Genomic DNA, 23,832 nt, shown 5'->3' with positions numbered 1-23,832 from the left:
TTTTTTGGGGGCGCTACCCACACGTTTAGCTGTGTGTTTCTCATTCCACGAATGCACAATCCTTACAAGTTGTACCCTGTTGTAAAGGTGACTAATCAGGCTTTCCAACGATATAAAATACAATACCAATTGGTATTATTAAAGGGGAGAAATAATCGAGCGAATTAACGTTTCCGAAAAAAAATTTGAGGAGTTTATTTTAATCGTATTTTATCGAATGAAAAAAATAAATAATAATCTGCATTATATATCGGCCATCGGCCGCCCTGCTCTCTAAAGATCGGCATCGGCATCGGCCATTGAAAAAGCAATATCGGTTGACCTCTACTTTTCATTATTAAAACAGCACAATTTTAATTCAAACAGATAATTAATTGTGTGTGTCTCAGGGAGTGACAAAGTGACGAGAGAACATGTCAGGTGGTTGTTGTTGTTGTTGACGTTTTTCTGTTTACTCGGTTAAGGGCTAACCAAACACCCGTTGAGGCATGTGCCACCCGTTCTGTCAGCTCTCCACATGACTGGAATCTTTGCTAGTAGTAACTGGGCTGTTATGTGTGATGTCATGTCAAACACAACGGACATTTTCAAATCCTATTCCTTCCTATTTCATCAGTTTTAAGTCAAATTGGCTCGTCGTCATCAATTTAGACGGCAGACATTTTTCTGAATATTAAACTATCTTCATATCATCATGATATGATTCCACTGAAAGATGATAACGTTAAGCGATAATATTGCATTTTTATCATCCAGCGCTACTTCGATGGTACGCTTGGAATAACGCAGGCCCGAAGAAGGTCCTATTATTTGTTTTTCTCTCCTTTTTTTTTCTTTTTTCCTTCTCCCCTTATTTTTTATTTTGTCGCTGTATCTGTGATGCCGGCAACTTCAAAAACAATCGACCTGAAAGAGTTTCTGAGTCATTTTTTTAGAAACAATCAGAAGGAATGTTACCCATGCTGAGTAAAGAATTACTGACTGATGTGTTGGTGAATGCTTGGGAAGAGCCACAGCCTGGTCCCTGGTTGGCCAACAACGTGACCAGTCACAACAATCTTTCGGCGTCACTCAACCTCCAGCTGCATTTCTGTTAATCTTCTTAACCAATCAGCTGCCACTGAGAGAGCAATCTGTACAATTAAATGTGTAGAAAAGTGAATTGAGTCTGGTTTGATATTGTGTGTATGTGTGTGTTCATGTCAGTGTGTGTGTATGTGGGGCTGTACTTCTGCCTGCCGAACCACAGATGGCAGCCCTCCACCTTAAGCTCATTGCTGCCCTGCAAACACAGACGTGTGTGTGTGTGTGTGTGTGTTGTGTGTACGTGTGTGTTGTGTGTGCGTGTGTGTGTGTGCGTGTGTGTTGTGTGCGTTGTGTGCGCGTGCGTGCATGTGTACAGTAGTGTCAGGTTTGCTTGGTGTGTGAGCGGAGTGGTAGACTGCAGTTCTGTTGATGTCTGCAGAATGTAACAACAGAGCACAGCTCGTCTCCCTCTCCTCCACTCTGTCGCTCTCTCTCCCTCTCCTCCCCCCCCTCTCTCTCTCTCCCTGTCCTCCACTCTGTCACTCTCTCTCCCTGTCCTCCACTCTGTCGCTCTCTCTCCCTCTCCTCCACTCTGTTGCTCTCTCTCCCTCTCCTCCACTCTGTCACTCTCTCTCCCTCTCCTCCCCCCTCTCTCTCTCTCTCTCTGTCCTCCACTCTGTCACTCTCTCTCCCTCTCCTCCCCCCTCTCTCTCTCGCTCTGCTCCACTATGTCGCTCTCTCTCCTTCTCCTCCCCGCTCTCGCTCTCTCTCCCTCTCCCCCACTCTGTCGCTCTCTCTCCCTCTCCTCCAATCTGTCACTCTCTCTCCCTCTCCTCCCCGCTCTCGCTCTCTCTCCCTCTCCCCCACTCTGTCGCTCTCTCTCCCTCTCCTCCACTCTGTCACTCTCTCTCCCTCTCCTCCACTCTGTCGCTCTCTCTCCCTGTCCTCCACTCTGTCGCTCTCTCTCCCTCTCCCCCACTCTGTCGCTCTCTCTCCCTGTCCTCCACTCTGCCGCTCTCTCCCTCTCCTCTCCTCTCTCCCTCTCTCTCCTCCACTCTGTCACTCTCTCCCTGTCCTCCACTCTGTCGCTCTCTCCCTCTCCTCTCCTCTCTCGCTCTCTCTCCCTGTCCTCCACTCTGTCGTTCCCTCCCTCTCCTCTCCTCTCTCGCTCTCTCTCCCTCTCCTCCACTCTGTCACTCTCTCTCCCTCTCCTCCACTCTGTCGCTCTCTCTCCCTGTCCTCCACTCTGTCGCTCTCTCTCCCTCTCCCCCACTCTGTCGCTCTCTCTCCCTGTCCTCCACTCTGCCGCTCTCTCCCTCTCCTCTCCTCTCTCGCTCTCTCTCCTCCACTCTGTCACTCTCTCCCTGTCCTCCACTCTGTCGCTCTCTCCCTCTCCTCTCCTCTCTCGCTCTCTCTCCCTCTCCTCCACTCTGTCACTCTCTCTCCCTGTCCTCCACTCTGTCGCTCTCTCTCCCTCTCCTCCCCTCTCTCGCTCTCTCTCTCTCCCTCTCCTCCACTGTCGCTCTCTCTCTCCTCCACTCTGTCGCTCTCCCTCCCTCTCCTCCCCGCTCTCGCTCGCTCTCTCCTCCACTCTGTCGCTCTCCTTCTCCTCCCCGCTCTCGCTCTCCCTCCCTCTCCTCCCCGCTCTCGCTCTCTCTCTCTCTCCTCCACTATGTCGCTCTCTCTCTCTCCCTCTCCTCCACTCTGTCGCTCTCTCTCCCTGTCCTCCACTCTGTCGCTCTCTCTCCCTCTCCTCCACTCTGTCGCTCTCTCTCCCTGTCCTCCACTCTGTTGCTCTCTCTCCCTGTCCTCCACTCTGTCGCTCTCTCTCCCTGTCCTCCACTCTGTCGCTCTCTCTCCTTCTCCTCCACTCTGTCGCTCTCTCTCCTTCTCCTCCACTGTCGCTCTCTCTCTTCTTCTCCTCCCCGCTCTCGCTCTCCCTCCCTCTCCTCCCCGCTCTCGCTCGCTCTCTCTCTCCTCCACTCTGTCGCTCTCTCTCCCTGTCCTCCAATCTGTCGCTCTCTCTCCCTGTCCTCCACTCTGTCGCTCTCTCCCTCTCCTCCACTGTCGCTCTCTCTCCCTGTCCTCCACTCTGTCACTCTCTCTCCCTCTCCTCCCCTCTCTCGCTCTCTCTCCCTCTCCTCCACTCTGTCGCTCTCTCTCCCTCTCCTCCCCCCTCTCCCTCTCTCTCCCTCTCCTCCACTCTGTTGCTCTCTCTCCCTGTTCTCCCCTCCCTCTCTATGCCTGTTTCCCCTCTCTCTTCCCTTCATTTCACTCCCCGCGCGTAAAGGAATACACCGTTTTTGACACCAGAATCATCGATGGGGTCCCTCCCAGGTAAATTCTTGATTTGGATGCTTTCTTGCTAACACCTGAGCATAAGTCATATTGAGTGAGAGTAGGCGACTAGCATTATCTCCAAAGTGACAACTTGTAGCGGCTCTTAACGCTAAAGAGCAAGTCATCTGAAAGGATATGTGGCTGGCTACAGATGCAGGCAAACTTCAATTGATGAAACAAAGATCAAGCAGAAAGGTAACTTTATATACTTAAAGCAGGACTAAACCCCCAGATTTCTGGCAGAACGCCATGCTGCTTGAATTAAAAAAACCTATGGGAAAAACCAGGAAAGGAGCGTCTCCTCTTGTCTCACTATACTCTGTGTTCAGACCGGAATGAATGGAAACAGCGTTACTTGAAATGGTTAAAAGTGATATCGATTTGGTCATTCAGTGGCGCCTTACTGCCATGTACCATATTCCTAACATTAGCCACAGTACCCGATTACCCACAATGCCTTGCATTGTCCCAGCAGCCAGGAAGGGCTCGAGCTACATTTGAATGCATAAAATAAAGCTAATATACAATTTGATTCACATTGAAGTACACCACGCGCACAAACACCACCGTGACGTAACGGTGTACCAAATCGGCCATTCATTTGAGACCCCCCCCCCCCAAATAAAAAAGCAGGTTTGAACACTCTTGCTGCCTGAAATGATAGTTTGTACAATTGTAACAGTTTGGTCTCAAATGTGGAGATTTTGACCAGAATCCTTTACACATCACCCCAAAAGCCATACAGTATATATCGATTAAAATCTGAAAAAACGTGTTTTGGGGGTTGGTCCTGCTTTAAATTAAATACAGGGTGTCAGTGGAAAACCCAGTGCAAATGTTTTTTTTTTCTTCTTCTTGCCAGAAGAGCCAATTACACAGTCCTTTCATCTATCATTAAACAATGCTATTCACGTAGTTTTGTAAGTTTTGCATGCTTATTTGTGAAGATAATTAACATTTATGGCCCTCCGCTTGCCAGCTGGGAAACACACGGAAGCTCGAGCCGGCCAGCCCGAGGCCCAAGGAGACAGCCAGTCACAGCTCTCATGCTGTTCATGTCACGACGCCACGGTCAGTCACAGCTCTCATGCTGTTCATGTCACGACGCCACGGCCAGTCACAGCTCTCATGCTGTTCATGTCACGACGCCACGGTCAGTCACAGCTCTCATGCTGTTCATGTCACGATGCCACGGTCAGTCACAGCTCTCATGCTGTTCATGTCACGACACCACGGTCAGTCACAGCTCTCATGCTGTTCATGTCACGACGCCACGGTCAGTCACAGCTCTCATGCTGTTCATGTCACGACGCCACGGTCAGTCACAGCTCTCATGCTGTTCATGTCACGACGCCACGGTCAGTCACAGCTCTCATGCTGTTCATGTCACGACGCCACGGTCAGTCACAGCTCTCATGCTGTTCATGTCACGATGCCACGGTCAGTCACAGCTCTCATGCTGTTCATGTCACGACACCACGGTCAGTCACAGCTCTCATGCTGTTCATGTCACGACGCCACGGTCAGTCACAGCTCTCATGCTGTTCATGTCACGACGCCACGGTCAGTCACAGCTCTCATGCTGTTCATGTCACGATGCCACGGCCAGTCACAGCTCTCATGCTGTTCATGTCACGACGCCACGGTCAGTCACAGCTCTCATGCTGTTCATGTCACGATGCCACGGTCAGTCACAGCTCTCATGCTGTTCATGTCACGACACCACGGTCAGTCACACCTCTCATGCTGTTCATGTCACGAAGCCACGGCCAGTCACAGCTCTCATGCTGTTCATGTCACGACACCACGGTCAGTCACAGCTCTCATGCTGTTCACGTCACGATGCCATGGTCAGTCACAGCTCTCATGCTGTTCATGTCACAACGCCACGGTCAGTCACAGCTCTCATGCTGTTCATGTCACGATGCCACGGTCAGTCACAGCTCTCATGCTGTTCATGTCACGACACCACGGTCAGTCACAGCTCTCATGCTGTTCACGTCACGATGCCACGGTCAGTCACAGCTCTCATGCTGTTCACGTCACGATGCCATGGTCAGTCACAGCTCTCATGCTGTTCATGACACGACGCCACGGTCAGTCACAGCTCTCATGCTGTTCATGTCACAACGCCACGGTCAGTCACAGCTCTCATGCTGTTCATGTCACGACGCCACGGTCAGTCACAGCTCTCATGCTGTTCATGTCACAACGCCACGGTCAGTCACAGCTCTCATGCTGTTCATGTCACGATGCCACGGTCAGTCACAGCTCTCATGCTGTTCATGTCACGACACCACGGCCAGTCACAGCTCTCATGCTGTTCATGTCACGACACCACGGTCAGTCACAGCTCTCATGCTGTTCACGTCACGATGCCATGGTCAGTCACAGCTCTCATGCTGTTCATGTCACGACGCCACGGCCAGTCACAGCTCTCATGCTGTTCATGTCACAACGCCACGGTCAGTCACAGCTCTCATGCTGTTCATGTCACGACGCCACGGTCAGTCACAGCTCTCATGCTGTTCACGTCACGATGCCGCCATAGCCCTATGGCGAGGGCTTTGACGTCTGACTATAAATTAGGCTTCAGGCCCGCCACAGTCTAGACCTGCCTCCTCCCTTCAGCTCCATGCTGGGGTAATGAGGAGAAGGCGGAGCACATGCCTACCACTCCAGCCCCCCTCCTGTTTCTTACACACAGCCTCCAGGTGGTTGGCTGAAGTGGACTGAACAATCACACAGAGTGAGAGGAACCCAGAGTCATTTAGCCCCCGGTTGTGACACACCTCCCAAACAAAGGTCTCTTTGCCCTCTCTGTGCCAACATGTGGCTCGGCTCACTCAGCAGCCTGGCTGCTCACCACTGTCTCTCTATCTTCTCTCTCTCTGTTTCACACTTCAGATGACTCTCATCCACTCAGCAGCCTGGCTGCTCACCACTGTGTCTCTATTCTTCTCTCTCTCTCTAGCCGCTTTCACACACAGATCGCGCAAAATTGCAGTTCAGAAGGCCCGCAAAGCCGGCAGCCTCGCCACAGAAATTGCTTTCACACACAGCCAAGCAGCACCGCCACATTCCCGTCTTGGGGTGTGCTTTCAGGTGACAGCCACCGCTCCCGGATTGAAAGGCGAGCGGAGGCATTTCCACCCAGCTCCTCCTAGCCCAAATGAATATTTTCATAGGTTAGTGTAGCCTAGGCTACTGTATGATGAACAAATTAATTCAACAACCAAACATCGCCGATGTACGCCAGCCAACGACGTGCAGCTGCGGTCGTTAAGGATCAAACTGATAAAACACAAAAGTGTTGTCCACATGCAGCATGGTAACAAGGCTTTCAATATTCATCTGATCGACTTTATGGATCACAGATGCACCATCATGTAGCCTATTAGGTACAAGGCTAATTCTTATCTTTTGGTTCCAGTTTTTTGTAAAGCAAATTATTCCTATGAAGTAGCCTAATTAGCGTCCGTTCTGAAAGACGACGCCCACATATCAAACAGCTGCAGTCTGCATAACGTTCGTCGGGGGAATAGTATAGGCTATAGATGCACATGACTACTATAACGACGTTAGTAGTTTTTGTAAGGGAATGCACAACTGGCTAGCTAGACAGATTGCAGTTCTGGAGCTGGTTTCCAGAGGGAATATCCTCAGACCAACTCGCCACAGACAGCTATAGTCCTCTGAAGCTTATTATTATATCCGTTAATTTTACCTACTAATGTCAACATCGTTTGAGCATAAAGCCTAACCTACTTACTAGGCATGGAGCATTCCTCCTGGTGCCCCTGCAGTCATGATTGTATAGGCTACTTTTTTTACTTTCACTTATGCCTTTCTTGCTGCATGAGGTGGTTTCCCCTGTATTTTTTTTATGAATGAGCTGACCATTCGCACCGTTCCGGCTTGCCGCTCCGATGCTTTCAGGTGGAGGCGGGTTGCAGGGTAACCTGGCGCTGAGACTAGGTCCACTGGCGGAATGAAAGGCGGAACACAATTACCCACCAACCCGCCTTCACAACTTTCACATCAGAGGCGCGGATCCCATTTTCCGTGCATTTTCCGGCTTTCAAGGCCGGTGTGAAAGCGGCTTCTGTTTCACACCTCAGGTGACTCTCATCCACTCAGCAGCCTGTTATTAGCTATTGCACCTCACTTCTATAACCCCTTGCTTTTCTCCAATGGCATTTCATATCTTTTATCCAACTTTTTTGCACATTAAACAAAATTAACAAACAAACTAAACTAAAACAACAAAACAATGTGCATGTAGAGACATGAAACCCTATCTGGGCTTATACTTTGTCTCTACCTCAGAAAACCAATACTAACAATGAAGTATGCAATAGCATAGAGAGAAAGGAAACAAAACAACAGTAGAAAAAACAAAAAATAAAACCTTAGAGCTAGGCTTTCCCAGCCAGGCTGCACAATTTCTTCATATGAAAATATGAACAAATTGATTATGATAGAATATTGGTACATCAGAATCAGAATCAGAAAGACTTTAATGATCCCCGGGGGGAAATTGGGACAAGTTACAGTAGCTCGCTCACAGAACACGCATAGCATAAAATAAACAGTAGTAAATGCGATAGTAAGCAAAATAAGCAGAATAAGAATAAGTATTCACAAAATATATTGCACTTAGAATGCCCACTGTGCTTGAAAATGTTCAGGACGTCGGTGCAAACGTCCAATCAAATCATGAAGACATGTCATGTAGGGGTGGGGGAAAAAATCGATACACCACAGTATCGCGATATTTTGCCTGACGATATCGTATCGATATTTGGACGCCAAATATCGATATTGCAAAAAAAAAAAAATTTTTTTTTTTTTTTTTGCAGGCCATGCCGGGCTACTATAAACTTTAGTTCCAAGGCCAGCAGTAAACAAACGGTAGCATATTTTCATTTTGTTTTAACAGTAACAGTTTTGTCATAACAGTCATTTACAAATTCCCCAGTTACTGAATGGGCTGCACAAAATGTTTTGTGTAAGTGAAGTGAAGTTGCAAAAACTACATAAGTACAGTAGTCCACACACACATCCAGTTAAGGTGGACTGTAAGTAGACTGTAACAAACAGTTCAGTTTGTCAGGTGCATGCAACTATGACATGACTTTATGAAAGTTGTTGGTCTGTCTACTTGACAATGTTGCTGCAATAAAATGGTTGAAGTCAGATGTACAGACTGAAAAATTGTTCTTATATAAACCAGATGTTGACAAAGTTTTCCTTTGGGGACATCATTTGCAGTTGAAAAAGTAAGAAATCGCAATATATCGAAATATCGCAATATTCAATATATCGCAATATCGATATATCGCAATATCGAAAATAACGCAGTATCGCAATACTATCGTATCGTGACTCAAGTATCGTTTCAGTATCGTATCGTGGGCATCTGGTGATTCCCACCCCTAATGTCATGTGATCTATATGGGGTCTATATTATTTTGTCCTTAATTGTGCAGCCTTGTTTCCCAAGCCTCGACCCAAAAGTCATTGGAATCAATCCGTAACCACCAGGTATTTGTTAGAATGAATGAATGCACTTCGTCAGATTAAAACAAAACACAACACAAACTTGGATGTCATCGGATATTCCCCATAGATGTAAAGCTTCATTTATTCAGCTTCGTTGCGCGACACTTTTGAAACGGTCTCTCGACAGATATGAGGTCAGAAAGGACAGGAAACAGTGCCAACGTGGGCCGATGCCATTGCCAAATCACTGTCTCTCTAAAAACTCTGCTGGGGATATCTTGTGCGGTTTCCATACATATCGTGGTAGCATTGCTAGAAGAAGGAAGCTCAAATCCCCCCCCCCCTCTCTCTGACTCTCCTTTATTAGCCTGCTAGAGGAACGTGAACATCACACACCGATAGCCAACCAGCAACTCAAACGCTTCTTCACGCCGCCTGGTTTTCCAGAAGGGAGAAAAAGACATGTAGGCAGATGAATGTCAGGCTCTGAGGGGCTTAGGGCATCTCTTGACTACGTAGGTGCTTATTATCTTATTGAAGTGCTCTCTCTCTCTCTCTCTCTGTAGAGGAGGTGTGCAGGAGAGAGAGCGAGCGAGGGAGATGGGCAGAGAAGACTGATATTTGCTTAGCCAAATCCTCAGAGGAGGGGACCCTCTTTGATCCACTTCCAAATTCATTGAGTCCACTTTCATTTGGTCATCCTTCAGTTGCTCTGTCTGTCTGTCTCTCTCTCTTTCTCTCTCTCTCTCTCTCTATCTGTATGTTACATGAGTCCAGGCTTAGAGAGAGAGAGAGACAGAGAGAGATGAAAGGCCAGAGACAATGGCCTGCGTTTGACTCCATCCCTCTCTCCTTGCATCTGCCTTGTCCTGGCTTTCCTTTCCTTCGTCAGCTTGTGGCTTGTTGTGTGCAGTTGAGATCAGCCTGGCACCGACAGTTGAGATCAGCCTGGCACCGACAGTTGAGATCAGCCTGGCACCGACAGTTGAGATCAGCCTGGCAGTTGAGATCAGTCTGGCACCGACAGTTGAGATCAGCCTGGCAGTTGAGATCAGCCTGGCACCGACAGTTGAGATCAGCCTGGCAGTTGAGATCAGCCTGGCACCGACAGTTGAGATCAGCCTGGCACCGACAGTTGAGATCAGCCTGGCACCGACAGTTGAGATCAGCCTGGCACCGACAGTTGAGATCAGCCTGGCACCGACAGTTGAGATCAGCCTGGCACCGACAGTTGAGATCAGCCTGGCACTGACAGCCAGGCATTGTTGGAAGCAAAAGAGCTGTTGTGTGTGTATGAGAGGGAGAGAGAGAGAGGGAGGGAGGGAGGGAGGGAGGGAGAGAGAGAGATACTGTACTGTTCTAGTTTAACTTATTTGCTAGAATGCCAGGGTAAGTCAGGGCTTGCCCCTTTGTTTTACACAGCGCAATCAACACTAGACACACACACACACACACACACACACACACACACACACACACACACACACACACACACACACACACACACACACACACCACCTGTCAGTGCTCCGGTGTGAGTCACTGGCATCCCGGCCTCTTGCATAGAGGCTAATGGACTCTCTAAACTCTCAAATATTCCTCGTGACATTTGTTTTGCTGTATCAGTGAAGGAGGGATTAAATGCATACTTAAACGTTAACACTGGGAGGATGCAGCATGCTCTGTTTTATTGTAGTCTGCAGCCAAACCAAAACACAGGCTTGTCCTGCCTTCAACACTTTGATATAGACATGTGAGGCGTCCCTGTATCACAACGGGTCACGCAGAAGAATAGTGACATCTTCCTTCACTCACTCACTCACTCGTGTCTGTCTCTTCTTCTTTCCTATCAAGACTCTCTGTCATGTAGAGACAGTATGAAGGAAGGGAGAGATTCCACTGTAGCCCTTTTGACAAAAGAACACAGGTTGTTGTAATCATTCTCTCTCCCTCCCTCCCTCCCTCCCTCCCTCCCATCTTTCATCTCCCACCCACCTCTTCTTTTCTCCCTCTATGAACAGGAAGATAGCCCAGGCTCCTCTCTGATCTGCTCTCCTTTTCTACAACAGTCACTTCTCTCCCTCCGCTGTCAGAGGAGTTATTCATTGAAAGCAGTACAACTGTTCACAGGTGCCCATTAAAGTGATATAATCCCATATGACTCATCTCTCTCTCTCTCTCTCTCTCTCTCTCTCTCTGTCTGCAACAGCGAGCACCTATCCTGCGCCTTCACCTTCTTCCTGCACGGCGAGAGCAACGTGTGCACCAGTGTGGAGATCAACCAGCACCAGCCTGTCTACCACCTAACGGAGGAGCATCTCACCTTGGCTCAGCAAGCCTCCAGCCCCTTCCAAGGTGGGTCCTGCTGGCGCCTCAGCCAGCGCCCTGTTTAGTCACTGAACTGCTTACCACGCACAGAGAGGACTTCTCAAGGCCTTCATCAAGAAAAAAAAAACATTTGCACGGTTAGTTTAAAGAACAAGACAACCACAAACATCTCGCCGTCGTCCGCCTCGATGGGGGACTCGGTTGTTATTTTGAAGATGCCTCAACGCTGTGTTCAGATGCATCAATACCAGCACTGAGGTGCCCTTGAGCAAGGCCCTTAACCCCGACTGCTCCAGTGGAGCTGATCAGTGACCAGCAGATCAGAATGTGTGTGTGAGTGTGAGCAGCATCTGAGGTAACGTGCGTCTGAGGTATCGTGCGTCTGAGGTAACGTGCGTTTGAGGTAACGTGCGTCTGAGGTAACGTGCGTCTGAGGTAACGTGCGTCTGAGTTAACGTGCGTCTGAGGTAACGTGCAGCGTCTGAGGTAACGTGCGTTTGAGGTAACGTGCGTCTGAGGTAACGTGCAGCGTCTGAGGTAACGTGCGTCTGAGGTAACGTGCGTCTGAGGTAACGTGCAGCGTCTGAGGTAACGTGCGTTTGAGGTAACGTGCAGCGTCTGAGGTAACGTGTGTCTGAGGTAACGTGCAGCGTCTGAGGTAACGTGCGTCTGAGGTAACGTGCAGCGTCTGAGGTAACGTGCGTTTGAGGTAACGTGCAGCGTCTGAGGTAACGTGCGTCTGAGGTAACGTGCAGCGTCTGAGGTAACGTGCGTTTGAGGTAACGTGCGTCTGAGGTAACGTGCAGCGTCTGAGGTAACGTGCGTTTGAGGTAACGTGCAGCGTCTGAGGTAACGTGCGTTTGAGGTAACGTGCAGCGTCTGAGGTAACGTGCAGCGTCTGAGGTAACGTGCGTTTGAGGTAACGTGCAGCGTCTGAGGTAACGTGCGTCTGAGGTAACGTGCAGCGTCTGAGGTAACGTGCGTTTGAGGTAACGTGCGTCTGAGGTAACGTGCAGCGTCTGAGGTAACGTGCGTTTGAGGTAACGTGCGTCTGAGGTAACGTGCGTCTGAGGTAACGTGCGTCTGAGTTAACGTGCGTCTCAGGTAACGTGCAGCGTCTGAGGTAACGTGCGTCTGAGGTATCGTGCGTCTGAGGTAACGTGCGTTTGAGGTAACGTGCGTCTGAGGTAACGTGCGTCTGAGGTAACGTGCGTCTGAGTTAACGTGCGTCTCAGGTAACGTGCAGCGTCTGAGGTAACGTGCGTCTGAGGTAACGTGCGTCTGAGGTAATGTGCGTCTGAGGTAACGTGCAGCGTCTGAGGTAACGTGCGTCTGAGGTAACGTGCGTCTGAGGTAACGTGCAGCGTCTGAGGTAACGTGCGTCTGAGGTAACGTGCGTCTGAGGTAATGTGTGTCTGAGGTAACGTGCGTCTGAGGTAACGTGCGTCTGAGGTAACGTGCGTTTGAGGTAACGTGCGTCTGAGGTAACGTGCGTCTGAGGTAACGTGCGTCTGAGTTAACGTGCGTCTCAGGTAACGTGCAGCGTCTGAGGTAACGTGCGTCTGAGGTAACGTGCGTTTGAGGTAACGTGCGTCTGAGGTAACGTGCGTCTGAGGTAACGTGCGTCTGAGGTAACGTGCGTCTGAGGTAACGTGCAGCGTCTGAGGTAACGTGCGTCTGAGGTAACGTGCGTCTGAGGTAATGTGTGTCTGAGGTAACGTGTGTCTGAGGTAACGTGCGTCTGAGGTAATGTGTGTCTGAGGTAACGTGCGTCTGAGGTAACGTGCGTCTGAGGTAACGTGCGTCTGAGGTAATGTGTGTCTGAGGTAACGTGCGTCTGAGGTAACGTGCGTCTGAGGTAATGTGTGTCTGAGGTAACGTGCGTCTGAGGTAACGTGCGTCTGAGGTAACGTGCGTTTGAGGTAACGTGCGTCTGAGGTAACGTGCGTCTGAGGTAACGTGCGTCTGAGGTAACGTGCGTCTGAGGTAACGTGCAGCGTCTGAGGTAACGTGCGTCTGAGGTAACGTGCGTCTGAGGTAACGTGCGTCTGAGGTAACGTGTGTCTGAGGTAACGTGCGTCTGAGGTAACGTGCGTCTGAGGTAACGTGTGTCTGAGGTAACGTGCGTCTGAGGTAACGTGCGTCTGAGGTAACGTGCGTCTGAGGTAACGTGCGTCTGAGGTAACGTGCAGCGTCTGAGGTAACGTGCGTCTGAGGTAACGTGCGTCTGAGGTAACGTGCAGCGTCTGAGGTAACGTGCGTCTGAGGTAACGTGCGTCTGAGGTAACGTGCAGCGTCTGAGGTAACGTGCGTCTGAGGTAACGTGCGTCTGAGGTAACGTGCAGCGTCTGAGGTAACGTGCGTCTGAGGTAACGTGCGTCTGAGGTAACGTGCGTCTGAGGTAACGTGCGTCTGAGGTAACGTGCGTCTGAGGTAATGTGTGTCTGAGGTAACGTGTGTCTGAGGTAACGTGCGTCTGAGGTAACGTGCGTCTGAGGTAACGTGCGTCTGAGTTAACGTGCGTCTCAGGTAACGTGCAGCGTCTGAGGTAACGTGCATCTGAGGTAACGTGCGTCTGAGGTAACGTGCGTCTGAGGTAATGTGTGTCTGAGGTAACGTGCGTCTGAGGTAACATGCGTCTGAGGTGCGTCTGAGGTGACGTGCATCTGAGGTGACGTGCGTCTGAGGTAACGTGCGTCTGAGGTAACGTGCGTCTGAGGTCAAGGATCAAGTAGTACGACCGGTACTACTTACCAGACTGAATTGCAACATGTGAGGTTTCCATACCAAATTTCAAGCTGAGAGAGAGGTCGTCATATCTGTATTACCTGATCAGCCCGTGACGTCAGTCAAGCTCTAGCGTGACGTCAGGCATGACATCAGTTGTCCTCAGTTCATGACGTCAGGCATGACATCAGTCCTCCCTAGTATATATAGCGAGGGTTCTACGTCACCCCCCACTCTGGTGGATCATAGCAGCAGCCGGCATCACGGCTGTTCATTCCCCCTGAAACCATCCTCTAAAGCCGTCATTTCACCCCACCCACCACCCCAGTCCACCACCAATGAGTCTTGACTCCTAGAGAATCCCGGGGGGGGATTCTCTATAGCCCAAATAGATGCCGCCCTCTCGCCTAAAGAGGAGCACCATCTTACAATGGAGTCATACGCCAAAGTACTTGCCATGCACGCCACTTGCTAAATAAAGTCTCTTGTTAAACCCTTACCGACCGGCCTCTCATGATTGAAATTGATTTAGTTGCCTCATGTCGGTACCATGCCCAAGCTGCTGAGTGAAATATCCACCCTCCGGTGCACCGAAAAACCGGTGCTGCACGCATCTTCACTACCATTATTGTTTGGAGTGTGCCACTTGCAATCTTAAATTTTTTTTATTAATTAACTCATTGAGTGCCAGCCACTTTTGGAGAACGGACGCTCCCAGTGCCAGAGTTTCAGAGCGTTTTTCAGTGATTTCTCGAGGCCCACAGAATATTGTGTGATATTACTATGTAAACACCGAACACGCACAAAGAACGATGAGACTCTTCTATCATCTGCAAAAAAAAGTTTATTGATACCATTTTCCGTTCTTTAGTTATGCGCCGGAGAAGATAGGCTGTTTTGAGCAAAAAGACACATTTCAAATTAGAAGCTGAGTTATTCCGCCTTTTGTGAAATGCAGCATTTCAAGCACATTCACTGAGTCTGAAGCTAATATTTTCTGATGTAGTGACGTGGTGTTAGTTGTGTGGTGCACTGCGTGCCCCACCCCCCTCTCCCCCCCTCAGCTGCAAACTCCTCCCCACACTAACACACAGCCTAACACGCACCCAGTCTATTTTCGGAGCGCTCCGTTTTTGTGCGGCAGTTCCCAGCGCGACACGGAAATGCCAAACCGGACTGCAGGGAAAGGTTTGGCCCTTCGGCGTCGGGTGCTGCCTTTCTGGCGGCTAATCGTGTGGAGAAACTATACAGCAGAGACAGAGGGGCTGAGTTGTGGGCGTGGATTGACTGCTGTTCGCAGCCAACGTCAGATTGCAGCCAGAGCAATCTATATGGCTCTGGCTGCAGCATGAGCGGTTTCTTTTTCATCACGGGGCTTTTTCCAGCTGTTTTCCGGACCTTTCTCTAATCTGGAGAGCACTGTCGCCACCTAATGGGTCTGTAAAATAGGTTATACACATCCAATAGCTACAATATTTGTACAGGAGATGCAGAAGGCTTTGATCCACGTCCCACCGTCAAAAAACGCATTTGACGTCGATCGACGTCCTTTGCACTCTACGTCACTATTTACTTTGACGTCGATCGACGTCCTTGGCACTCAATGAGTTAATAAAAAATTAATTAAAAAAAAGTATCTGTTCAGGCACCATTTAGGCACTGGTACCGCATTAAATGTATTGTTTTAGCACCGGTATCGGAAAAATACGAAACGATACCCATCCCTACTTCTATGTTCAGGAAGAGTATTCGCTTCAACCCAGCTAAATAGAAATGTAGCTAATTTGCATTTTATTTTTGGTGACATTGCTAAAGTTCACTTGACAGCCATGCAAACATGGCTAATGTCATCTAACATTCCAAACATGATTGTGTGTTTGTACACACATTACTGCTTCCTGTGAGTCTGGGAGAACGCCTAATAGGCAATATGGAAGGCAGGTTAATCTTCAGGCATCCCAGACCCAATTGAGTTCAAAGTGACTTTATTGAGTTTGTTAAGCAATGCACACAACCTGTTACCCCGAGGAGATGATGCGTAACATTGAGTCAATCAGTCCTTGAAGAAATGTGCTCTCAGAACAAGCCCAAAATAAAATTGGTCCAATCTTGTAAATGTGAAATGTTGAATACTCAGCCTGCACTTGGGACTGTTGTATTTTGAATGAAATCTATTAGTAAAGCTGGTTGTGCCTCTCTGGGGGCCTGTAGCCAAGATAATGTGTGTACAACATTCTGTTAAGCTATCTTTATTACAGATTGGCATGGAACCAGTTTAAAAAAAAACGCTTCAGTACTGCTTATAAATTATAGCAAGTATTGTGATTAAAGATCTGGCTCTAATCATATTTCATCATTGGACCTTTATTGCTATAACGCTGTGTAATCACTTACAGTGCCATCGTTAAGCCTTATGCTTGTGTTCATTAGGGCTGGGTATTGTTCAAAAATGTTTGATACCGATACCTTGACTTCGATACCGGCTCCTGAACGATACTTTGTTCGATGCCAATTGGAGAAAAATCAATTTGAACTAAAATAAAACTAACTAAACTACACATTGACATTACGATACAAATCTTTAGTTTTATTTTTTGAAAGCAGTTTTACAGCATAAAAAAATTAAACCTACTGTATTTAACACAACTTGAAGTTGTCTAAACCTATTTGCCATCCCTGCAAAAAATATTGGAGTACAAAGAAAAGAAATGTAAAACAAATAAATCAGTGCAAATAGTTTTTAGTGCAAAAGGGGAGTTGCAAGTCAGTGTTTAATGCTCACTGCTGCATACTAGGCTTGACTCAGTTCTTCAGGGAACTGCTGCTCCTGGCTGCTGTGTGAACAGACAGCCTGCTCTGTCTGTTCCTGGCTGCTGTGTGAACAGACAGCCTACTGCTCCTGGCTACTGTGTGAACAGACAGCCTACTGCTCCTGGCTACTGTGTGAACAGACAGCCTACTGCTCCTGGCTGCTGTGTGAACAGACAGCCTACTGCTCCTGGCTGCTGTGTGAACAGACAGCCTGCTCCTGGCTGCTGTGTGAACAGACAGCCTACTGCTCCTGGCTGCTGTGTGAACAGACAGCCTACTGCTCCTGGCTGCTGTGTGAACAGACAGCCTGCTCCTGGCTGCTGTGTGAACAGACAGCCTGCTCCTGGCTGCTGTGTGAACAGATAGCCTGCTCCTGGCTGCTGTGTGAACAGATAGCCTGCTCCTGGCTGCTGTGTGAACAGACAGCCTGCTGCTCCTGGCTGCTGTGTGAACAGACAGCCTGCTCTGTCTGCTCCTGGCTGCTGTGTGAACAGACAGCCTGCTCTGTCTGCTCCTGGCTGCTGTGTGAATGGATTGACCCCCTCTGTCATTGTAGCGTTATTATGGAACCCACCGCGTGTCACCGAATGACGTGTCATTGTGCCCTCAGCAGGCTAGAGAGAGAGAGAGGGAGATGGCTGAGCATGGGGGCCAGTTTATCACCACACCTACCGTATTACTAGAGTTAACATTAACTACAACCATGTAAACAACCATGTAGGAGTTGCTAAACATTAAGTTTGGTTACCTGCTAAAATCCCAGGCCAGTCGTATCAATCGCCGTCCTCAGATGTGGAAGGAGCTTTAAGACGATGGTGGTCCGGCTCGCTCTTCTTGCATTCAAACATCAAACACGGTGCAACTTTCTGCTCGTAAATTGATCTCATGCACGGTCAAATGTTTCATCATATTCGTCGTGTGGCTAGTCTTGGCACCAATCTTCTTCTAGTCACATATATTGCATCTCGCGGTGTTGCCACTGAGCTTTAGGTAGTCATAGAGCCACACTTTTGATTTGTTCGCTGTTGTTTCCGCAATCCGTACACTGCGTCTCATTACAACAACACACGCTCTGTCTAAAGTGGGCATAACTTTTCCCGCATGCCTCTCTCTACATGACAGCCAATCACCAGCAATATTAGAGCGTGGCGCGCAAGCATAGTGCACGCTTATAGGCTCAATGACGCTGTTCTCCCAATGACACATTTTTGTTTTGGTATCGAAAATTGGTATCGATTGACAAAGGCGCGTTTCGATACCCCTTAGTATCGATGCTTTTGTTTCGGTGCCAAGAAAATATTGTAGTTCGATACACAGCCCTAGTTGTCTTTTGTTTTTTTTATATTTTTTATTTTCAATTTTTTAATAGAGCAGTACACAAATAAGACAAAACAAACAGGCTCAGACACAGAAAAATAAAAGAAAGAAAAAACATACAAACATCATCAACATTCAATATTACAACGTGGTGCTACCAGCCACATAAGGTGCATATGTGCTTAAAAGAAATGTACATGGGATCCTGCACGAGGGGTCCATCAGAAACCAGCCAGGCGAGTCACCCATCGCCCCTAACCTCCTCGAGGTAGGCTAGAAACGGGTAACCTTGCTTGCAAGATGGATAACCTCGCGAGATCAAAAGAGATTCTCTCGACGTAATCCATCTTGTCATGCGCAGGCAGTTAGGATGATTGGTCGAGCCATGCCGGCCCGACGAATCAGCGGCAGCCGTAGGCGGGCTCAGGCTCGTCTGGGCAAGTAGTGGGTACATGTTCTTTGTAGTTCTTTTCACTCGTCAACATGGCTGCCGCCGCGGAAGTGACAGGCAGTCTGAATGAAATTGAATGTAACGTTCCCAATTCTATGTATTAAATTCTAAAAAACGACCCTCAACATTTGGGAAGGCTAAGCCACACAACTAGTTCGTTATAATCTACGGTAACTAAATGCTTCGAAGGTGACTTTACGACCGTGAGGACGGTGAGGACTCAATCAATGCTAGACAGGCACCTTCCTCCGGTCGCAAACGTGACGTCAGAGGCATGGCGATCTGATTGGTTGAAGTTAACACGCACCAGCGGTGATAGACAGATGGGTCATCCAATCACCTGCCAAGTAGCTTGGAAAAAGTGCCCGCCTCCGTCAGCGGGTCTGGTTACTTCATTCCCAGATCGACTGGTTTAGTGAAACTATGTGGAGCTATACCGTCCATCTGGCAGCGTCAGGTTAAGAAACGGGTCCCAGATTGTTAAAAAAAGTGAGTTGGTTCTCAGGAACCTGAGCCTCTCCATCTGTATAACAGAGATCATGTCCATCAACCACAATTGAAAAGGAGGTGAAGAGGGGGACTTCCATTCCTTCCAAATTAGTTTTTTGGCAACAATTTAGTTCAGTTCAGTTCAGTTTTATTGATATCCTGAAGGAAATTAGATTTGCAGCAGGCATCAACAACACAGTAGACAGAAAAACAACATCAGATGACATCACAGATCATAATAAACATGATAGCTGCAATAGCTACGGGAGTGAACAGGTTTGAGCAAAAAAAAGGAAAAGTACATTGCCCCTACAAGGCACTGACAACATTGTGCAATAATGCACTGATAATGCAATAAAGTGCATGAGCAGAGAATCAAGGTAGATTCAAAAGAACTACCAATAAAAATACTGTTAATAAAGTGTGATGCATTAAAGTGCATGGTAATAATGTAACCAGTGCATTAAAGTGCATAATACCGAAAAAATATTGATGATCAAAAACATAATAAAAACAAGGCATTGAAGTGCAAATGCATAAGAAGTAGTATGGGGTGTGCAGACAAGCCTAGCCCAGGAGATTAAGCCTGTCTATAGCAACAGGAATAAAGGAGACCCTGGCACGCCGCGTCCTGGTCTTTGGCATCCTAAAACGGCGGCCAGATGGGAGGAGGTCAAACTCCTGAAACAGTGGGTGCTCAGAACAGTCGAGAATAAGCTTAGCCTTGCTCCTTACCCGCTTAAGGTATATATCCTGGAGCTGGGCTTGCTGCACCCCATCACTTTACTTGCCACTAAGCCTTGCCAGACTGTTCTTATTGGACAGGGAGAGGAAACCAAACCAAGCCACACAGCAATAAGAAAGAACAGACTCAATAAAGCACTGATCAAACAAAGTCATTAGAACATTGCAAACTTTAAATGAACTCAGTTTTCTTAAAAAGAAGAGGCGCTGCTGGACCTTTTTGCATACAGCATCAGTGTTTGATTCAAAGCTCAGCTTATTGTCAATGACAGTTCCCAGGTATTTATATTGTGGGACAATCTCGACTTCCTTATCCTAGATGATGGTATAAGGAGTGCTGCTAGGTCGAGATTTCCGAAAATCAATTACCATGTCTTTGGTCTTTGACACATTGATTGACAGGAAGAAGTCATTGCATCAAGTTATGAAATCGTCAACCACAGCGCCGTGCTCAGTTTCACTGTCGTTCAAAAGACTCACTATGACGGAGTCGTCAGCAAACTTCAGGATGTGCCTGTTCTCATAGATGCTCCTGCAGAAGTTTGTGTAAAGAATGAAGAACAGTGAGGAAAGAACACAGCCCTGTGTGGGGAACCCATAGAGGAGAATAACTTAGAAGATAACGCACCATTGACTCTCACACATTGTGACCGATCTGTCAGAAAATCTACTATCCAGCCAACAAGATTCGGGTTCAAATTAAAATGAGAAATAAGTTTCTCTGCAAGGAGATAAGGCTGGATGTTATTAAATGCAGACAAGAATTATCCCCAGTGTCAGAGACTGTTGCACAGCTGTAGGGAAGTTCAGAGGGAGGTCCGAGCAGCCAAAGATGGCGAGTTCTGCCTCCGGCTGAAGGGTTATTTTGTAGGCCTTAGAGTACCAGTCAAGTATTTTGGCCCACAATCCTGTCAGTGAAGCCCTAGTTGTCATTAACACAAAGAGATGGTAACCACTATGCAAATACATTTGTTATTCTCTATAAATTCTGCGAAAATGTATCATCTCAGTATCCGTATCGAATATGAGGTACAAATATCATTACAGACCATTTCCAGACATTGCCCAGCTGTGCTCCATCCTTCTTTCGCCTACTTGGCTGCCTCCTCACTCTAGCACACCACTTGAGGAGTGATTGTCACATGAAAGCACCCAGTCGCTAGACAACAAAATGCCACCAACACCAGGCTTTCATAGTGGCAGCATTTCAGCAGCAAACACATCTGAAAAGAAATGCGTGCTGCCTAGAAACCTGAAAAGGCAAGATGTGTGAGACTGGAGATTTTAGTTGGGCTAGCCAATACGTTTACAGATCATGATCCTAAATGTCTTTCTGTTGCTCCTACTTTTGAGTTTAGGAGCAAATGCTCACCTCTTATCTTCTCATCTATGGTAACATGTACAGTAACTACACTCCTCTGCTGTCACCTGCTGCAGCCTAATAACAGTGATGACTTACTACTCCATTCAACACAGTAACTCCTGCATAGCCAACCCTTTTACTAGGGCCAGAATGATTTCCGCAAAACAGAAAAAACAGATGGAATCATGGAATTTGGTAATAAAAATGGAATCAACTGTAAAACATGGAATATTGCAGAATTTCCCATAATTTGGCTTAAATTGATCAAAAGTAGGCGTACTTATCAAAATCAAAAGTAGACCCAATTATTGTAGTAACCTAAATGATTTCATAATTGTAAAATAGGCCTAGAGAAATAATTCCATTTCGATTGCGGTGTTTTGAGATGGGGGTGGGTCTTGCGTGGGACCCTTACGTCACCTCACAACTTGGTTTTCAGGGTGTCTGAGCATTAAAAAAAAAAAAAATCAACCCTAACCCCTGAATTAAAATTAAAATGGAAAAAATTGAATTACGAAAAAAATAAAATTGAATTTGGAAAGAATAAAACAAATTTCATATGGCTCTACCTTTTACTGTCCCTCTGCATCCCTCTTTCTCCCTCTGCAGGAGGGAGGTCATAATAGCACTTCTAGTTAAAGACTTGTGCTTTTGATAAACATAAACCCCTGATCGCAACTTGTTTTCTGGATTCAGCTTAATGAGGCTTATTCCTCTTGTCCCTGTCCCCGGCTTTGATGTGCTGATCTGGTCTGGCACTATTTTGGCTCACTGGTTTTTGTCTAGGCCCAGGGTCCACCATTCAACACATCACACCAGATACCACAACATAAGAAGTGAACGAGCATTTGGGCCCATGATTAGGATCACTATGGCTGTGGCTGAGAAGGCATGGGCCCTACCCTGACTCAGCAGAGAAGGCATGGGCCCTATCTTGACTCAGCAGAGAAGGCATGGGCCCTACCCTGACTCGGCTCCGGCTTGTAGTTGTACCGGTCTCTAGGTTGATCCTCGTTGTCGAGTGGGCCAGCCCGGTCCGAGCCGCTGGGTGTCATTATCGGCAGTCCATAGTTTTGATCTGCAATATCTCAGTCCAACATTTAATCCTGCTCTCTCAGGGTCTTTTCCCCCCATTTTCTCTTAGCTTATTTCTCCAGGGTGATCACATTGAGATTTCCATCTCTTTTTCAAGTGGGCCCTACTCACACTCACACACACACATTCACACCTGGAAGTTGACCAGTACAACCACAGTGATCTGCAGGCCACTGAGCAGCTCCACTGGAGCGATTGGGGTTAAGGGCCTTGCTCAAGGGCACCTCAGTGGTGGTAATGAGGGAGGGACAAGCGCTGCTTTTCACTTTCCCCAGCCAGATTTATCCTCCCGGTCCCGGGGATCGAACGGACGACCTTCCGGGCACAAACTTGCTTCTCTAACCTTTGGTCACCACTGCCCCAGTTTGTCCACCTTAAAGTCAAGCTGAAATGAAAAGATAATTTGTTTCTATATAGATCACATCCCTGGCACCTACTGTATTTAGCAATGTATGCCAAAAAAAATCACAAAAATCAAAAAAGTTTTTCCAAATTTTTTCACATCGCAATTCAGAGCCATGTAGACAGAAAAGTCCCGACATCTCCATTCACTCCAATGAACCAGTTTTTTACTCTCAAGAGTTCCAGGAAGTAAGGTCCTGGATTAAGCAGCACTGTCGAGTTGCAGCAAAATAGACAGTTTGTGTTGTACTCTGAAAGGGTTATTCCCCCCTTGAATCAAATTGTACATTATCAGCTTTATTTTAGCATGCAAAAGTAGCGCGAGACCCATTCCTGGCTGTTCATTGGCTAATGAGTCTCCCATTTTGGTCCTCTCTCTCTAGAGGACACTAGTACTATCAAATGTCTACCCCATTTCAACCAATCATATCACGACATGACAGCTGTCAATGATCTTCAAGCTAGGAGAAAATTCTGAGCAGGCAATGTGGCTGCCTAGTGCCTGTAACCTGGGCAGACCTTTTTTTTAGCCCATAAATGTTAATATACTTGGCCAATAAGTATATAGTATACAAAAATAAAATGAACACTTCACAGTAATGTCTTCATTTAATGTAGAATGCAAAGGACATGTAACTGGCTCGTTAACTCGCATTCCAGGGATACTGTTATTTACCGCGGCTGGTCGGACACTTAAAGCCAGCAGCCAGCACTCTGCCTAGGCTTGGAAACAGCAGTCTTCCCGGAGGCAGGCTCCTGGTCCTCTGCCCTGGGGGCTCGCGCACTGAGCCGGTCAGCGACTACGCTCTCCACAGAGCTGTATTTACATGATATTGTGTTTGTACATACAGTAGACTGTTAAACGTGACCGGTAGGTTTCCGATTTGTCCGGTAAAATACATTATTTTGTGGTGTGCACTGGGGAGCGGTGCAGGCTTGTTCTGCCCCCAAGTCCAGTGGGATTCATCGAGCCACCGAGTGGGATTGGCAGCATTCAAGCGTCAGGATTGGCCAACGCCAACTCAAGTCCCCAGAACGGTCCAATCAAACACTCGCTTGGAGCTTCCTGTGCCTCAGCCCTCACACAGCTAAGCCTGCCAGTGAAGTGGCTTCCGGCTCGCCGGGATAGGGCCGCCCTCCAGCCAGGCCAGCCACTCATATTAGCCCAAACACATCACATGCCAATAACATTTACCCTCGTTCATCCAAAATGACAGCTTACGTTTGACAGTTA

General features: G+C 47.8%; 1 protein-coding gene across 2 annotated transcripts in view; it reads left to right on the top strand.

Annotated features, from left to right (window-relative positions):
* The window catches only part of med13a (mediator complex subunit 13a), a 260,218-nt gene that overhangs the window by 122,773 nt on the left and 113,613 nt on the right, over positions 1 to 23,832 (top strand). For both annotated transcript variants that reach the window (XM_083638644.1, XM_083638643.1), the window contains exon 4: positions 11,081 to 11,226. In XM_083638644.1, coding sequence (XP_083494770.1) covers positions 11,081 to 11,226 — 146 coding nt within the window. The remainder of the gene's footprint in view (positions 1 to 11,080; positions 11,227 to 23,832) is intronic.

This window comes from Poromitra crassiceps (assembly GCF_964638095.1).
Source record: "Poromitra crassiceps genome assembly, chromosome: 1".
In the NCBI taxonomy this organism is placed as follows: Eukaryota; Metazoa; Chordata; class Actinopteri; order Beryciformes; family Melamphaidae; genus Poromitra; species Poromitra crassiceps.
Note: the sequence above shows the minus strand (reverse complement) of the source record. Positions and strands in the feature narration are given on the sequence as shown.